The 17,768-nt window shown below is 41.4% G+C and overlaps 1 protein-coding gene across 1 annotated transcript; it reads left to right on the top strand.

Annotated features, from left to right (window-relative positions):
• The first annotated feature begins 363 nt into the window (after positions 1-363).
• PKN3 (protein kinase N3) lies at positions 364-15,850 on the top strand. Its single transcript, XM_008946014.1, has 21 exons — positions 364-607; positions 1,158-1,306; positions 2,579-2,712; positions 2,848-2,986; positions 3,366-3,561; positions 3,891-4,082; positions 4,332-4,441; positions 4,932-5,075; positions 6,024-6,099; positions 7,059-7,230; positions 8,427-8,541; positions 9,277-9,353; positions 10,849-10,915; positions 11,531-11,622; positions 11,992-12,168; positions 12,258-12,320; positions 12,881-12,957; positions 13,517-13,659; positions 13,899-14,006; positions 14,572-14,652; positions 15,550-15,850. Exons 1-21 carry the CDS (start codon positions 364-366, stop codon positions 15,760-15,762), a joined length of 2,769 nt encoding a protein of 922 aa, XP_008944262.1. The 3' UTR covers positions 15,763-15,850.
• The last annotated feature ends 1,918 nt before the right edge of the window (positions 15,851-17,768 follow it).

The following is a 17,768-nucleotide window of genomic DNA, read 5'->3' as shown; positions in this document are numbered from 1 at the left end:
CAAGCATTGGCTGGGCTTTGATACCTGGAGAACAAAGATGTGTGTAGGCATTAAATAACAAGGAGACAAGCAAGAGGAAGATTTTTCTCCATTATGGTTTAAAACCAAATTAAGGCGTGTTAAGATCAAAGTTGTGTTCTGTCCTCTGCAATTTAAATGGAGGTCTGGTTTTCTGGAAAACATGGTGAAAAGATTTGCTTCAGAATTTGTGTGAGCCATAAATTAAACGAAGGAGTGGAATCTTATGAGGGTATTGTTATAACATAAAGGTGGTTGAACCATGTAACCTCTGAAATCCTCTTCCCCAACGCTGCTTGGCTGCAGGGCAGCTGTCTCTTGCAGCAGGGGAATGGTGTGAACTTAATGGATCCAAGCTTCCAGCACAAACTGGAGGGTGAGAAGGAGCTGCTCCGCCGTGCTATCCAGAAAGAGCTGAAGATTAAAGAGGGGGCAGAAAACCTGCGCAAGGCGACCACGGACAGGAAGAACCTTGTTCATATAGAGCATGTGCTGAAATCCTCCAACCGCAAACTGGAACAGTTGCATTGGGAACTTCAGGAGCTTAATGCAAGGATTGTAATAACAGACAAAGAGGAGAGTCAGACAGGTAGGCCTTGTGTCATGATTGACAGGAGAATTTTGTTATAGTGCTTTGGTATTTATATATATTGAACTGGTAAATTTTCCTGCTGAGGGCTCACAAGGAGTGGAATTTCTTCTGTTGGTACTTAGCTGATGGAGTGATCTCTGCAATAAAAAGTTGAGAATGGGGCAATAAAGGTGAAAGGAGGCAACATGAGAGATCAGTGTAGGGAGAAGACCAGCTGAGATTGCTGGCTTGGACAACATTCAGGAGTAGGCTGTAGGTGGAATTGAAGAGATTGGAATAGAGTTTCTGGGCAATTGAACATCCAAATATCTTACAGGATGAATGAGTTATAAAATTGGAAGCATGCGTTTTAGGACAGGTTAATTGATAAACTAAGAAATATTTACAGATATGAGCTTGAGCTTCATTTGAAACAGTCAGTTTTGTAGACAAGACCTTTTTGTACCTTATTTAATAGCCTGACCTTCTTTTATAGAGTTACCCATCTATAACTCTGAAATGATGCAGGAAAAGATGACTAATGGCATTGATTGTATTGTTTGTGCAGATGGGTCTGTATCTCCAGATCCTTGTCTCTGGGAGAGAAACCCAGACCCCATGGCAAGGAAGGTTGAAGCTCTGAAGAAGCAGCTGCATGTCGAAATGAAAGTGAAACAAGGAGCTGAAAACATGATCCAAATGTATTCAACATCCAAGGTAACTTAAACTTAGTGCAACATGTTACAGCTTTCAAGGATTTAGCAGGAATTAAAAAGGAATTGCATGGCCCATCTTCATGTGCTAAGAATGTAATGTAATCTGTAATTACTGGATGTTAGGAAAAGGCCTTTTCTGAAAGTGTAGTTTATTCCACTTTGGTCTATGATGTCGTTGCCTGTGGCTTTTTCTGAAGCATCTGGTGATGATCATGATGAGAGGGGAGTTATTAGAGTGGACAGAGAGACATCATCTGGCAGTTTGGATCCTTTTGGCAGTTCTTACATGGCAGATGCTGATTGTGCATCTGCTCTTGAATGTTGCTTAGAGATATTAATGATAGAGTTGGGAATCGTGTTGGTTTAACTTAGCCATGTAAATCCTTCTGTAGTTTCAGTGGGAAGTGCTGGGTACCTGGAGAGTGGCTTGTGCTGTCATTTTCAAAGAGATGAATTGGAAAGCCCTACCTCTCTGTAACAGCTACAGACTCTACATTTCTTCCTTGGTCTAGATGTTTAACTTAGCTGGCTGAATGCCATAAGAGAGGTGTTAATGCATCTGACCTCAGTGCTCATAGTGACTCCAGATTAGAGTCAGATTGGAGCTTGAGAAAAGTATCTTGTAAGAAGTGTCGTGGTAGAAGTGGTGGCTCAAGAAAAGCTATTTCAGGCCTGGGAAGGAAGTGAGGGTGGTATAAGAGTCATTCAGTCACTGACTGGAGGAAATAAAGCTTAAAAAGTGCTGTTACTGTACACTGAGTTGGTTTTGATAACACTAGGTTGTTGAGGGTAGAGCACACCATGTAGTGTCTCTTTATATGAGAAAAAAAATTCAGAGGTTTACTGGTTCCACATTCATTCCACTTTTAGATTTTGGTGTAATCATATTTAAAAGTCAAAGGTTAATTAGAAAAAAAAAAATCTGAGCTTATTATGAAGCTTAATTCAGTAAAACCAGCAGTGCAGCAGGCTGTGATATTTTCACTTGTTCAAAACCCCTGCTTACAAAACAAAACCACAAGGCTCAGTGACTGCAAGGTTTGGTGTTAACTGGACATGTCCTTGACTTGTCCTTTCCCTCTGCAAATGGGGCCAGTGATCCCAAAGTCCTTAATTCTCAGCGATGTCTCCTTTATATAACTGCTTCTGTAAAAAAAAAAAGCAAAGTCCTTTCTGACCCTTCTTGGAGGTACCACCTCACATGTGAACACATCATCCTAATTAATTTTTAATGAGCACCTTTCTCTCTCTGCATATGCTTGCTTTTTGGCAGGAGCGGAAGCTGCTGGCTACAGCTCAGCAGATGCTTCAGGACAGCAAGACAAAGATTGAAATAATCCGCATGCACATTGTGAAGGTGTCTCAGTCAGCAGGAGGGATGGAGGATCCAGTGGATCCAGCAGGTAAGCTGTTTTAAGTAACTGTGCATCAGTTACTTATCAGCCCAGAAGAGATGAAGCCCAAGCCCTGAGATCCGCAATAGTCAGTTTTCATTCTCACTGGCCATGTTTTATCTCCCGAATGGCCAGTGAGGGTGGGGAGCACCATCAGTGCTCTGGAGCTGCGTATCGAGGAGCTGCGGCACCACCTGCGCATCGAGGCTGCGGTGGCTGCGGGGGCAAAAAACGTGCTGAAGATCCTAGGAGGGAGTCGGGTGCAGGATCGCAGGTTCTTGGCTGAGGTAAGCTCTTACTCAGGGCTTCTTGAGAGGGGATTTGTGCCTCAGCGTTAGTGATTTAGCACAAATGGGTAGAGTTAACCAGGAATTATTAACTGGGGAAGTCCCAGTCTCTCTGTGAGGACAGACTGATTGGGATCACTCTCCTTTCTAGGGATAACATTCTTTGGGTTGGCGAAATTTTTCGGGAGCGTCGGAAGCGACACTGATGGGGTGTCTGGGATCTATGGGAAAATATTTCATCTTGTTCCTTTATTAGTAAGATGTTATCTAGGCTTTTTTTTAAGCCTACTTTAGTGGTTCCTAAAGGTTGAGTAGTGCCTGGACTGGGGCTGTACATTGAAAATTTCTGCCTGTTTTCTGTTCTACTTTGCATTTCAAGGCTCAGGGTCGATTGCAAGAGTCCTCTCAGAAGATTGACCTGCTGCGCTTGTCCCTGGAACATCAGCTGGGTGAGCTTTCTCCTGATCACCCAAAAAGAGCACTCATCAAGCAGGAACTGGTAAATACTTCCTCCCTGGGAGCTCAGCATGGCAGCGTCCAACCCACTTCAGTCATCAAACCTACAGCCCTTACAGGTACCTAAATCCTGCATGGCAAGGATTGTTGTGAGGGGAGGACAGAGGGAAACATGAGTTGCATTTCTTCTCATTGTTGTAATGTCTCTTGTTACACAGACATTTGATTTTCTAGGAACTGAATTTGTGTCATGTAGGCTAACTGGAGATTTCACATCATATGGATTTGCAGTCTATTAATCTGGGGTAGAATTGAACTGTTAACCAAGAAATTAATCTGAGAAATTCTTGGATGCCTGTTGAGGACAGGCCTGGTGAAAAAGATAAAGTGACTGGAATCACTTTATCTTTTACCTAATAATATTCTTTACCCTCCTAAAATTCCTCAGGAACATTGGAAGTGAGACTGATGGGGTGTCAGGATCTGTTGGAAAATGTCCCAGGACGCTCCCGGGTGGCCGGTTCTTCCCCTGTCTGTGGCAGCCCAAGTGATTTGAGGTCCTTCCCCCGAGCACGAGTCGGGCTGGGTATCCACAGCAGGGGTGCTGCAGGAAAGTACCTGCGGAATGAAGAGCTGTGTAGTGAGTATGGGGGTCCCTGTTCCATTGGGAGTGGCATATGGGAGCATGGGGGCTTCCTGTCGTGGTACTGGGTTAGCCTGGTATGAGTGTAATTATGAGAAACCTGGTTTCTAAGAGAGAGAATGAATTGCATTATACCTGGTCCTCCTCCTGCTCTCCTGGAAATGACATTTGATTGGGATGTTCACCTTCAGCATGAGAGATTTTCTTTGGTAAAAGATTATAATCCCAGTTTTCTTCTTTGTCCAGATGAGGTCCTTGCTGTGCTCAAAGTGGACAATAAAGTGGTTGGCCAAACAAACTGGGGACCAGTTAATAACCAGGCATGGGACCAGAGCTTTGTCATTGAGCTGGACAGGGTAAGTTTGACCCAGACTCTCTGTGTTGTATTTGGTTTTTCCATATCACCTTACCTGATTTGCTCATTTAGCTGCCATTCCACTTTGTTCAACTCTATTGCTGCTGTCCCCGTGCCCTTTTCTGAACCAGTTCTCTTAGTCTTGCCCTCCAGGCAGTGCCTCTTTGGCAGAGGTTCAACCTGAACAGCATCTGTTGTTCTTCTCTCCTTATCTGAGCAGTTTTATTTCATTATACCAGCAAACTGGTGCTCTCAGGGATTCCTGAAATGGGAAGCCAAGGCAGTCATCTCCAAGAGGGTCTGTGGCTAAGATCTGAAAACCTCAGGGAAAGCAGGGAGCAGAAGGATTAGGAAGTTTCTTACATGTACTGTTTAGTTTACTGATTTATTTTTTTTTTATGACAGCATGTGTGCACCATTTCCAGAGCATGGGGCAGTATGTAACTCTTCTTTGTTTTTTTCTTTTCCCCACCACTCCCCCTTCCCACCAGTCTCGTGAGCTGGAAATTGCCATTTATTGGAGAGACTGGAGAGAACTGTGTGCAGTGAAGTTTTTACGTTTGGATGATTTCCTTGATAACGAACGTCACGGGATGTGCCTCTCGCTGGAACCCCAAGGGATGCTTTTTGCAGAGGTATAAATGTAAGCTTTGTGTCTTGTTCAGAGAACTCCCTCTGTGTAGGGTGCCTGCCCTGAAAGCCATTGCTTGACCCGGGATACAAAGAATCGAAGGAGCTATAATCTAGGAGGGTAGAATGACACCCCAAATTCTTTTACATCATATCACATATAAAAATAAGGAACAAAATCATATAATAGACATACACGTGCCATAGCCTGGAGTAACTCTTCAGCTGCTCTACTGTAATTATTTGTGTGTGTGCTGTGAAATCCATTGTTTATTTGGTTTCATTATGAGTCATCAGTGACACTTTAATTAAACTGTGGCTTAATGGTCAGAGCTGAATCACAGTGACTGTACAATCAGAGATTCAAATTCCCCCTGGGCATGCTTATTTTATCCTCTTTCTGAGGCTAATAATAGTCTGAAGTACCATCGATGAAGAGCTCATCCAGATAATCCCTTAAAAGCTACAGTACTTTTTCCTTTGTGTTAGGAGGAAAGTTCCTGTGGTTATCTTTCCAAAAGTAGAATCTTGACCTCATGTACCAAAATTTACTTCCTCTCCCTGCTGCCTTGGGTTTTTGTGTGGTTTCGGTTTGTAGGGGTTGGTTTCGGTTTTTTGATTTTTACTTCTGTGTTGTGGACTGTCACTTGTTTTTACCCTACAGATGGCTGTGTTCTTCATGTGTGGTTTTACAAATTAGATTTGAGATATGAAATGGTCTTAATTGTGGGAGCTCTCTGTGTTTCAGGTAGCAGGAGATTCCAAGATCTAAAACCACCGTTGAAATAGATGTTTAGAGAGTGAAGCTAGAATAACAGTGTGGAGCCTATGGGAGTGAGTCCTCACTTAACAGATATGAATGGAGAAATTGAGGAGAGAGCAGGCACGTGTGAAAGTTTGTGTTCACAGTGTAAATGATGAAACCTGACAAATGCCCTTTGACTCTCTGGCAGGTGATGTTCTGTAATCCTGTCATTGAGAGGAAGCCGAAGCTGCAGCGGCAGAAGCGCATTTTCCCCAAACAGAAAGGTGAGCTGCAGACCTGACTGCTCGCTCTGGAGGGGGTGTGGGTGAGGCAGGGGTTTGCACGAGCAGGCTGGCAGGCTGGAGTCATTAAAATGCTTGCTAATTACTGTAAGTAGGTGGGCTTTATTAGAATGCAGACATTTGTTCAGTCAGAAAAAGTACAGGCAGCCTGGCTGCGGCATGGTGTGTAATGTGATACTGTTGTGGTGTTTCTAGTCACAACTGACATTACTAGGAAGATATAATTGCTAGTTATTTAACAGACTTTTTAGCAATATCCAAAGACTCCAGATGTACTAATTAACCAGCGATTCTGTTACTGATGAAGAGATACTGGAAGGTTTTGTGGAAACTTCTGGATTATAGAAGCCTATAGCATGAGCAGGCTGCTGATGGTCTGTCACGTCTTTGGAACTGGCACCTCAGAGTAGCAGTTTAGGGACTGGGATAACTGGCATACTTTTTTTGTCTGCAAATTCTTTCTTGTGAAGCTGAATAAAGTAAAACTTTACATACTAAGATCTCTTGGCAGCGGGGATAAATGAGTTTTTATTTTTATATTCTTCAGGAAGTAGTAAAAATAATGAAAATAACCCAAATGTGTTACTCCTTTAAGACACTTTCAGAAACGTTCTATTAATAGGCTGCATGATTAAAATGCAGTGTTGAACTAGAATAAAACTGGACGTAAAGTATTTTTTTCCAATGTTTTATGCAATTTCTGCTTGAGGACTGTTATGTAAAACAAACATTATATGAGGCTGAACTTGGGTGAAATAGTAGATCTATCTCATCGTCATAACTATTAAACTTTCTTCCCTGAAAAAAGCCCATTCTCCCTGGGGTGGATTAGCTTTTTTGAGTAACCCATGGGCATTTGGGTGGAAATAATAATGTAACAGTACCTGAGATTTGTAATTTGTGTTGTAATCTCACCAGTGTTTTGACTCCAACCCTTCCAGGGAAGGAATTTCTCCGAGCTCCTCAGATGAACATAAGTGTTGCAGCTTGGGGTCGCCTGATGATGAGTTTCCTCCCTCCCTGTAGCTCCATAAGCACCCTGAGTCCCCCACTTCATGACCCCATTCAGACAGACTTCTCTCCAGCTCCCCCACGAAGTCATGTTGACTCAGCGTCCAAGTTGAGTAGGTAAGTCATATTCTGAGGGTTGCTGGATGACAATCTGGAGTGTGTGTAGGATAGATCTTAAAATTCTGTTGCACCTTACAAAGGTGGAGGAAAATACCAATGAGAAAAATGGATCTGTGGAACTTAATTCAGGATTTTAAGAAAAGCCAAAGCCTCCTGAAATGATGTGAGTTTAGTGGGATGTTCAGTACTCTGTGTCTGGCTCTGATTTATTGTTAGCAGTGGGACTGATTTCCAAAATTGCTGTCCTAGCAAGCAGTGTGTTCCAGACCCAGGGGAACTTCAGCAGCTTTCTTTGCTTCTGCAGGAACATCTGTGGGCATAAAAGTGGTGATAAGTAAAGAGTGTGTTAAGAAAAAAAAAACAACAAACAAACAAAACTAATAGATTTTCAAAAGTTATTTTATATACACAAAAAGATGCACTGTGTCTGTGCTGTAAAGGAAAGAAAATTCCACTCATTATAAGTCTTCACCAGTATAATAACTGAACTCTGAGCAAGGTAACAGTGTCATTGTTGTGGAAAAAAGGCACTTTTCTTTCAATGGGGTTACAAGTGCACTGCTAGTATAATGCAGCACTCAGAAAGTACACAGCTAAACTTTTAAATATGATGTAGAAGAAAATGCTGCCAAAAAGAATTGTTTTAAATTGTTGGAATAATTTTTAGACAATTAGTATTTCTCTAAAAGAGACTGTTCCCACTGATTCACAAGACTTGTAAAATAAAAAAAATTAACCAACTACTGTGTTGCTATTAAAATCAAGGTTTCCTTTTAAATTCTTGATCATAGTGACTTATTTCTACACACCTATGTTTCATTAATTTTATAGTCTCGGAGAGCTAATGTTGGAATGTGAGTCTAACCATCACCAACTTAAATGAATGAAAACAGAGGCTATTAGGAGGCCATATGTCTTGATACCTCACAGACTCGTGGAGAGCTAATGTTGGAATGTGAGTCTAAACATCACCAACTTAAATGAATGAAAAGAAAACAGAGGCTAATAGGAGGCTGTATGTCTTGTTGATACCTCACAGACTCGTGTGAATCAGGAATTCCTGGTGTCCAGTGTTTTGGACTGAACTAAGCATTGCTTAACAGCAAAGGTGATCCAAAGGTGTCAGTGTACAGCATTCTGCCCTGAGTCAATCTCCTTCACTTTTGTTTTACACACAGTGGTGACTTTCCTGTGGCTAAGCTCACGTTTGCTGATGAAGCACCACCCAAGCCTCCACGCCTTTTTCTGGTGGCCAACTCCAAGGAATCAGCACCATCTCCTGCAGATTCTCCGGTAATTGTCTGGGCTAACAGGGAGACTTTTCTTTATTGGTTGGCCTGGTTCTTCTTATTTGTTTATTACTGGAGAAATTTGTTATACTTTAGGCAGGTGCCTCGTAATTAGCTGGCTGATCTCCAGGGATTCAGAATCCAGTGAGCTATTTTGACATGGAGGCTTCATGAAAGTGTTGCACCTCTTTTTTTTTTTTTTAATTATATGTTGTTTTTCTTCAAGGAGCAAAATTGGAAGAAGAGGTGATTGCATAGAGAAAGCAGAGAAGGAGGGTCTGCAGGCTTTTAGGAACAGATTAAGTTCTTTGTCATTAAAGAAACTGGGCAAAAAAAAGAGCTCTACTTTTCTGGCAGGAAGGAGCAGGAAAAATGTTTTGAGTAGTATAGTGGTTAATGACCTGTGTTCTTCCACATCTTACCCTTTCTTATTTGACTTTTGTGATAGAGGAAACTGCACTCTTTGATTATTGTGACTCTTTCTGGGACATGAGATGCCTTTCTTTCTAGAAAGGAAGTGTTTTATCCTAGACTTCTAAAAGCATTTATTTTAAAGGGTTTGACCCTATCAAAAAATAATGTACATGGGAATAGTTTTGTGTGACCGTAGACAATCTGTTTTCATGCTGCTTTCCTGTGGCTAAGCTGGATCATGACACAGAACATTTGAATGTAGATGTTCAGGCCTGACTTGGTGATTCTGGAGGATGATGCACTGTAACTTTCTTTCTGTTCCTAGTGTCTGAAGAGGCTGCATGTTGAGGAGAAGTCTTGCAGCTCTATTAGAACAGAATTTCCAAACCCAGCATCTCCAAGGTAACTCTGGAAGCATAGGCTGTGTTGGGTCACAGATAAAAGAGGCACTGGGGTTAAATTTTTGAGCATGCAGTCTGAAATTCTGCTCAAGGTGTGCTTTGATTTCTCAGCAGCAGACTCTTAGTGCTGAGTGTGGACAATTCCATGAAAAGTCTGCTCTGAACTTGACTTGTCCAAATGTTTGCTGCACCTTCTCTGGTTATTAACTGCACTACTTGACCTGTTGGTAGTCTGTGTGCTGCAATGTCATAGATGACTTTAACAGAAGGGAAAGTCACTTAACTGTCTTCAAGAGCTTCCTTGTGGTTGAAGTTTTATGCATATTTAGATGTGTCTGCATTCTGAGTAATACATTTCAGAAACACTTGGCATCCCTCACACTCCAGTTTTTATTGATACACAAGATACACTGTCTTTCATTACACAGGGAGGCACAAACAAGTAGGTTGGTTGTAGTCTATGGCAGTTACATATACACAATTTGTATGTAATGAGGATACACAGCAGTAAATATACCAAAACAAGACAAGTAAAAAAAAAAATAATTACTATTGTTGAATAAATACTGACTGAAAAAGCACAAATAGCAAAATCTATCTAAGCTGATCTTGGAGTTCAGATCATAGAATTATATTAATAATTTCATTGTCACTTGTTAGGGGTCTCATCTTCAAAACCATGTAGTCAGGATACAGTCAGGCACTAGCAACCTTCCCTGAGAAGGCTGAGGGAGGGAGTTGAGTCCCTCATGGGTAGATACTTAGCCCTTCATTTCACTTACTGGAGGAGTACAGAGTGTCTGCTGCTTTTTAAAGATGATCCTGGACTAAAACATTTAGGGTGTGGGTTGATTTTTTTTTTTTTTTTAAATTCTTTCCAAGCAGTTCTGCAGCCTGAGTTTCCTTGGTAACACCTTGTGGCTGACATAACATTCTACAGCATCTCTTTATTCGGCTACTTTTTTTTCCAGCAAGATCTTATGTCTGTTGTCTCACCATGTTTAATTTCCAGTTTGTGTTGGAGAACTTCTCCTTGTGCCCTTGACCTACTAGCACTTGATATACACATTCAAGTCTGATTAACACAACTGCTGTTGAGCTGGCTGAAAGGAGTGTAGCTGAAATTGAATTTTACTACCCCAAGGACAGGGCTGGAGGGAAACTAATCCTATTGCAAGAAGTAACAGAGAGCAAGCCCTGGAGAGTCAGAATTGTTGCTCCTGTTGCCAGTACAGACGGAAGTCAGGCTGCTGCCACTGGGAGCAGTTTCCTCATCTTGTGGTTACCTGCTCCTTTCTGCAGCAGCAGAACAGCAGCAGCAAGCATAAGTTTGCAGGATTTCAGCCTAGGCAAGGAGTGGTTGAGGTTGACCCAGCTGTTTGTCTTCCCTGTTGCTATAAAGAGATTTTTCCCCTAATGCAAACACACACTTCTTTGTTATCTGTGTCTGCATCTTTTGGGTCCTGTCTCAGCGACTTTTCTTTGTTTGTCTGCAGGAAAAGGACAGTTCAACTTGAGGATTTTCGCTGCATTGCTATGTTGGGTCGTGGCCACTTTGGGAAGGTAGTATTAAAGTGTACACTTTGTGGAGGAGGGCAGTAGGGCTGTGGTTGTGAAGATGGACCCCTGCCTCAGGGTCTGAAGAGAAATGCTGCAGTACATTTTTAATTTGTTGCAATGCAGACACATGCAGACACACAAACCAAACCCAGCCCAACCACACAAGCAGTGGATAACTGTTGTTAACAGTCAAAACTCCTGAAGATTTGCAGCTTCAGAGCCTGAAGAAAAGCATCCTGGGGGTGCTAAGTCATTTCATAAAGGTCATCATTACTATTACTTTCAGTGTCATAGTGAGCACTGGTGGAACAACTCCATTCCCAAAAACTGCATGCATAGTTGCTTGCTGTGAGACTTCTGAGGTGCTGCTAAAGCACTGGGCCAGCTGTGACACTACTCTTTGTGAAAAGAATATAACTCACACTGACATCTTTCTGGACTGACGTAGCACAAGGAGCAGAAAAAAAAAAAAAGTGCTCCATTTTTGGAGTTACTTGAGCTTGGTTTTGAGAATGACTGGAGTGAATGGAAATAGTTTGTATTGATGGGAGTCAAAGTAATCCAGTAAGGAAATTACAGATTTTTTTTTTTAAGTACAGCTTTTCTGTTGTCTTTCAGGTGCTGCTGGCCCAATACAAGGCAACTGGGAAGTTGTATGCTATCAAAGCCTTGAAGAAGAAAGATATTATTAGGAGAGATGAAATCGATAGGTGAGCTTTTTTTAGAGATGATATTATCACCAGAGGCTATGCTAACACACCTGCAATCAAATGTTAGTAGGTATGATGTGTACTGGTCATGGTACTCTTAAGGTTAAACATGACCTCAAGGCTTGGGTAACTATAACAGGGAATAAGGAAACTTGTAACAGTGCTGCTTTCTAGCCTCTGGTGGAATAACACCTGAAGAACACTCTCAAACTCAAGGTTTGGAAGTATATAACATAAATACTGTTCTATCCCTCACTTTTTATTTCTCTGTCTTAGGATGTAAAGATTTTCTTATCATCCTGTCTTTCTCAAAACAGGCTGTTCTGCCAAGTTTTAATATTGACATTTTTGTTCTTTGAATCCTGGCAGCTTGAACTGTGAGAAGCGAATATTTGAAGTGGTCAATTCTTCTGATCATCCATTCCTTGTGAACATGTTTGCATGCTTCCAGACACCCCATCATGCTTGTTTTGTGATGGAATACACTCCAGGTGGGGATCTTATGATGCGTATACATGAAGATGTCTTTCCAGAGCATATGGCACAGTGAGTTAGAGTTAGTCTAGTTCCCAGACACTATAAATTTTAAACTTGATTCCCATATATATTTCCTGATAACTATTTCTCTCTTTTAGGTTTTATACAGCCTGCGTAGTCTTGGGCCTCCAGTTCTTGCATGAGAAGAAAATTGTTTATAGGTAATGCAGCAAAGAATCAAGTATGAGACAGTTCAGCAAACTGAAAGTTTATTTTTCCTGTAGCTGTACATCTGGAGCTGACTATCTTGCTGAGGTTTCTAATCTGTCTTTCTGTTTTCCCCATTGCCTGTTGTTCTCAGCTTGTTCATCAAGCTTACAGTAAAGAAAGTGATCTCAAAGGTGTTCATCTGACATGTCACAGAGGATTAATCACTTGCAACATGTCAATACATTGGGGAAGGCACCTAGAAGTCACTGCTTTCTTTTTTACTGTGATAGTCAAGTAATTAGTCATGCTGTTGTGGGATGCTCTTTCCAGATCAATAGGCCCCACCCAGCTCCAAGCTGCTTTGTGAGCCTTTCATTAAGAGGAAAATATCAATACATTAAGGGGAATCTTCCAAATAATGTATTATTTAAACCAAAAGTAGACTTTACTCAATTTAGATTGTATTCTGTTCATTAATATTGAGCTTCTGTCTGCCTCTTGCAAAAAAAATATACTGGATGTCAGTCCTTGGGCTTCACCCACCATTTTCTGTACTCTCCTTTGCCTGCAGGGACCTCAAATTGGATAATCTCCTTTTAGATGCTGAAGGGTTTGTGAAGATTGCAGATTTTGGATTGTGTAAGGAAGGTGAGTGACTTTGGTGAGGCTGAAATTGAACCATCAGAACCAGTTTAGGATCTGGGCTTTAGTAATGTGTTCACAAATACAGGTACTGAGGTGATCATGTGTAACTTGTATTCATTCCCATCTTAAAAATAGAGCAAAACCCACCAAAAAACATATCCAAAAAAGCTGAACAAACCAGTCAACCATAAACCCTCACCTGTCTGGCCATGATGAGCATGGGAAGAGTACTTGCTCCTTTAATCTTCAGCATACTTCTGAGGGAGTTTGTCCAAAGGAGCCAGAATACAGGATACTACAAAATGCATCCTTGAGCAAATGAGCAATGGTATCTGCAGGAATTTTCCTTGGTTTTGCTGTTTATTTAAGGATTGTCTGTGTGCTTCTTATTTGGATTTTTTGGGGGCCTCAAGTTTCGTACTTCCTTATTGGCATTTACAAGCACTGATGAGAACCCTTGCCTAGTTAACACTGGATTATCAGTGGCTTCCAGAAGGTGAGGCTGCATGTGATCCATTTAGTCACATGTGCTGGGTTTTACAGAAGTGTTCTTTTCCTACAGGAATAGGTTTTGGAGACCGCACAAACACCTTCTGTGGCACCCCCGAATTTCTGGCTCCAGAAGTTCTGACAGACATCTCCTACACTCGGGCAGTAGACTGGTGGGGATTGGGTGTACTCATTTATGAGATGCTTGTTGGTGAGGTAAGGCCACCTTTCTCTAAGAAGATCTTGTTAAGAACTCTTGGGGAGAGTAGTATCTGACTCCCTGAGATAAAATTTTGCTGAATGTAGACAGCTATTTATTAATACTTAAATGACATTTTTCTCACTCATAGTGCTTGCCAGACACTAATCCATACAACTCACTGCTGTTCTCATCCCTATTTAATAGTGAGGAATGGGTGCTATGTAGATTAAATAATAAAATGTCATAACTGCAGGCACCATTCCCTGGAGATGACGAGGAGGAAGTCTTTGACAGTATTGTCAACGATGAAGTCCGGTATCCCCGATTCCTTTCATCTGAGGCACTTTCTATAATCCGTAAGGTAACGAGCTTGATGAGTCTCTGTGAGCCTGAGAAATTTGCATTTACTGTGTAAGTGGATCCAGAGGGACCCTACTAGGACTGGAGAGCATTTGTGTGTGTAATTTGGAGCTGCCTACACTGACTAAGGAAACATTTGAAATTTACACATATTTTTCCTTTCCTTCTCTTTACGTAAATGCAGTTCTTCTGTCTAAGGATGACTAAGCAGGCTTCTTACTGCCTTCAGTTGCTGCTGAGTCTGAGATGGAGAAGTGTTGATTCAAGGACAGGAATGTCAGAAGTGTTCAGTGGAGATGGCTTGACTCAGCTGCCAAACGTGACCCAGTAGTGCACGATTAAGATGAGATGCTTCATCCAGTTTATAGTGGGTACCTTGTCAATGTTGGCAAGTTGTTTACAAGGAACTAAGTCTGAGCTAATACTAGCAGATTATGACCTTGCTGCAAAGTGAGAATGAGAAGATAGTGAGGGGTCAGTCATCTCCTTTTGTTTGGTTTTCTCTCTGAAACATTATTTCTGTCCACACTTGTTCCAGTATAATTTTTAACTGATATTTCCTACAGCTTCTTCGGAAATGTCCAGAGCGTAGACTGGGAGCAGGGGAAAGAGATGCAGAAGAAATTAAAATCCAGCCCTTTTTTAAGGTGGGAATTCACTTTATCCCTTCTCCTCATCTCTTGTGTTTGAGTGGAGAAGTTGTGCCTCAATACCAAGAGAAAGCAAACCACATTTCCATTAGTTATTAGTGAGATCTTAGTTGTATTTTCTGTTGCATCTCGTTGTGTTCTGGAATATGTATTTCAATCCATGTTTGAAGTTACAGCCCCTGAGTGTGTTCTCTGGGATCCAGAGCTTCCAGAGCCAGTTCATTATTCCTGATTGTGCTGCATCTATGTACAAATATCCCTAGCTTTTGAGCCATCAACAAACACCTCTTTTTAAATCAAACAGGAGCAAAGATGCTCTTTAGTCATGACAGTGATTTCCAGGCAGTCTATTTAATAGCACCCTCATTTACAGGATATACCTGAATCCTAGGAAAAGCTGAAGTTAGAGACACATTTTTGAGGGTCAAGGATATATCTCTGTTCCAGGCAAAGGTGTTACTGTTCCTCCTTCCATTGCCCATCTACCAGATGTTATTAGCCTTATAGGCCCTGGCTGGCTTTGCACTGGAGTAAGGAAAGAAGCTGGATGTCAGCATGAATTGCTGGGAAGTCCACAGATCCACCTGGTCACAGCTGCACTTCAGTTCGGTCCCTCCTAAATATAGTGTGAGCTGTAGCTTTGCTTCTTGGTGTTCTGAAGAACAGCCTTGAACTGTACAGAATCTCTGTACTATGTGGCCTGCACCCACTATGCTGTTTGATTTGGGTATTTCTTTCAATTTTTTCTCACTCTTCTTTTTTTCTTTTTAAAAAATTGTTAGAAATAAGACATGTTGTGAATGATCTGGAAGGGAAGCTGCAAACCAATTCTTACTTCACATTTCATAAATAATCTTCATGTCAAACTGGCCTGTTCAATTCCTTCTCTTACAGGGCATTGATTGGGATGCCTTGTTTGCCAGGACTCTGAAGCCACCTTTTGTGCCCACTTTAAGAGATCCTACTGATGTTAGCAACTTCGATGAGGAGTTTACATCACAAAAGCCAATCCTCACTCCTCCAGAGGAGGTTGCCCTCCTAACCCGTAAGGAGCAGACTGTCTTCAAGGACTTTGACTTTGTCTCCAGACACCTTTTAGATGTTTAACTTCTGTGCTATAAGAAATGTAAACAGAATGTTACCACCTGGCGAGAGTGTAGAGAGAGGACTTGGCATGGACAGTGGAAAAGTCAACGGGAGGCCTAGAACAGGTAGTGCTGATGACCCCAGGATGGGAGGGCCCTGCCAGCTGAGTTAACCTACTGTGTTTTTTTCAGCCTCATTTGTTGGAAGGATACTGGATGTCACCTATCTTTAAAGAGTAATCAGTGTTTGACTGGATGTATCTTCTGCTGCCATTGAATATAGATGACAATTTGGAATTTAAGATGGACTTAATGAAATCAAATCGTGTGTGCAACTCAAGTTACACTTTGCAAAGAGCCTAAGTAGGTAGCACAACTTTTTGAAGTGGCAGAGTAGCAGGGGGAATGGCCACTTCTTGCCTATTTTCTAGAAAAGATAATGCAGCATTCCCTCTTTGTAATGATTTTATGCCTATTTCCACTCGTAATTATGTGTATGCCTGAGAAGGAATGGATTTTAACACAACCAAGATGATGATGTTTGCCTTTGATAATGCCCCAAGTGATCTATCTGAAGGCAAAGGAATCTCTTTCTACTTGGAGGATGCTGAATCCTAGCTATTGTTTTTAATGATATAAAAAAGCCACAGCTTTGTGCGTGCTTTTTTTTAATTATTTTGAAAATAAAGATACCTTTCTTTATGAAATTTCAGCACTTCATCTCCTTTGTGTTAGCTGAGTGTTTCAGATCAAGGCTAACCATACTCTGCTCAACAGGCAGGATTTTGTTTTGCTCTGTAAATGTCAAGAGTAATGCTTTTCTTCCTTCTCAAGTTGCCTGTGTACATATTGCATGGTGCTGTCAGGTATCACATACAAATGGTTGCAGTCAAGTTGTCTCTTCACCTATTTTATCTATGTGTATATCCTGTATCTTTTCTGGGACAGCTAAATAACGACAGTGTCAATATTGGAAAATCAGAAAGGTAAAGGTGATTTCATTTGCCTGGTAACAGAACTTGTAATTATACTTGATATGATACATTTTCTTTTCTTAAATTGATAACTTTAGCTTGTTGGGAGAAAAAATGAAGTGAAGCATCACACTGATGACAAATAGATCCACCCAGCTATTACTGTTTCAGTTTGTCTTCAACAGAGGTAGAGAGAAGCTGTTGTGCTATATCTGGAGACAAGGTTCGGGTGCAGCTAGTGAGTCATTATTAAATCAAGGCTGGTCTATGTGCTTCAGGATTCAGAGAGGTAAGAGCTGTGTTCATGCAAAACAGAAATAACACACTGATCCTGGAGGTCCTAACTGCTCCTGAAAATTCCACACACAAATAGCCTTTCAGCCTTCAGCTCTGCCTTGCAGCATAATGACCCATTCAGAGCAGGATACACGTTTTCCTCACCCTTGTCTGAATAGCAGTTGGCTTGCTGTTGGCTCCTGCAGTGTTTTGTGACTTTTCTTAAGGTCTGGGCCTCTGTAGTGGTAAGTGGCCCAATGGTTTGTTCACACAGGTGAAGCCTAGAACTTGGGTTCAAAGAAAAAGGCATAAAGAACCAAAAAAGGCATATTTAATATTTTAATTTATAGTTTACAGTAGAGTAAAAAAGGCTGAAAATTACCATCCTGATGCATTTTAAAAAGAATTACCAAACACAGCAAAACTGTGTGTTGCAAGCTGGAGTACCTGCTAACAAACTGTTATTTGACAGCCACCTGAAGAACCAGAGGTTGCTGTGTGGCACATGAGCCACACTTCAGCAGGCACCACTGACACACACAAACCACAGAATCCTTTCTGGATCGTGTACCAGTTAGGAAAACAATTCCCAGCATTCTGGTATCCTTCTGATAGAGTTCCTACTCTGAACAAACCAGACTGCACACAGATTACAAACTCTGAAGTTAGTCAAAAAAAGGGATCCTTCTGCTGTTTATAAACTGCTTTTGGACTGTCGTGCTGCATTAGTGACTACACTGTCCTTTCATGAGTGCTCATAAACTCTAAACCCTGAGTG

Source organism: Merops nubicus, unplaced genomic scaffold (genome assembly GCF_000691845.1).
Source record: "Merops nubicus isolate BGI_N331 unplaced genomic scaffold, ASM69184v1 scaffold16010, whole genome shotgun sequence".
Taxonomy (NCBI): Eukaryota; Metazoa; Chordata; class Aves; order Coraciiformes; family Meropidae; genus Merops; species Merops nubicus.
Note: the sequence above shows the minus strand (reverse complement) of the source record. Positions and strands in the feature narration are given on the sequence as shown.

Excerpts from the sequence above, each read along its gene's own strand:
- PKN3 (XM_008946014.1), top strand. The coding sequence starts at position 364 with ATGGATCCAAGCTTCCAGCACAAACTGGAGGGTGAGAAGGAGCTGCTC. Across the intron at positions 2,713-2,847 it reads CCAGTGGATCCAGCAGGTAA|CACCATCAGTGCTCTGGAGC; the intron begins GCTGTTTTAAGT and ends GAGGGTGGGGAG. Across the intron at positions 5,076-6,023 it reads AAGGGATGCTTTTTGCAGAG|GTGATGTTCTGTAATCCTGT; the intron begins GTATAAATGTAA and ends ACTCTCTGGCAG.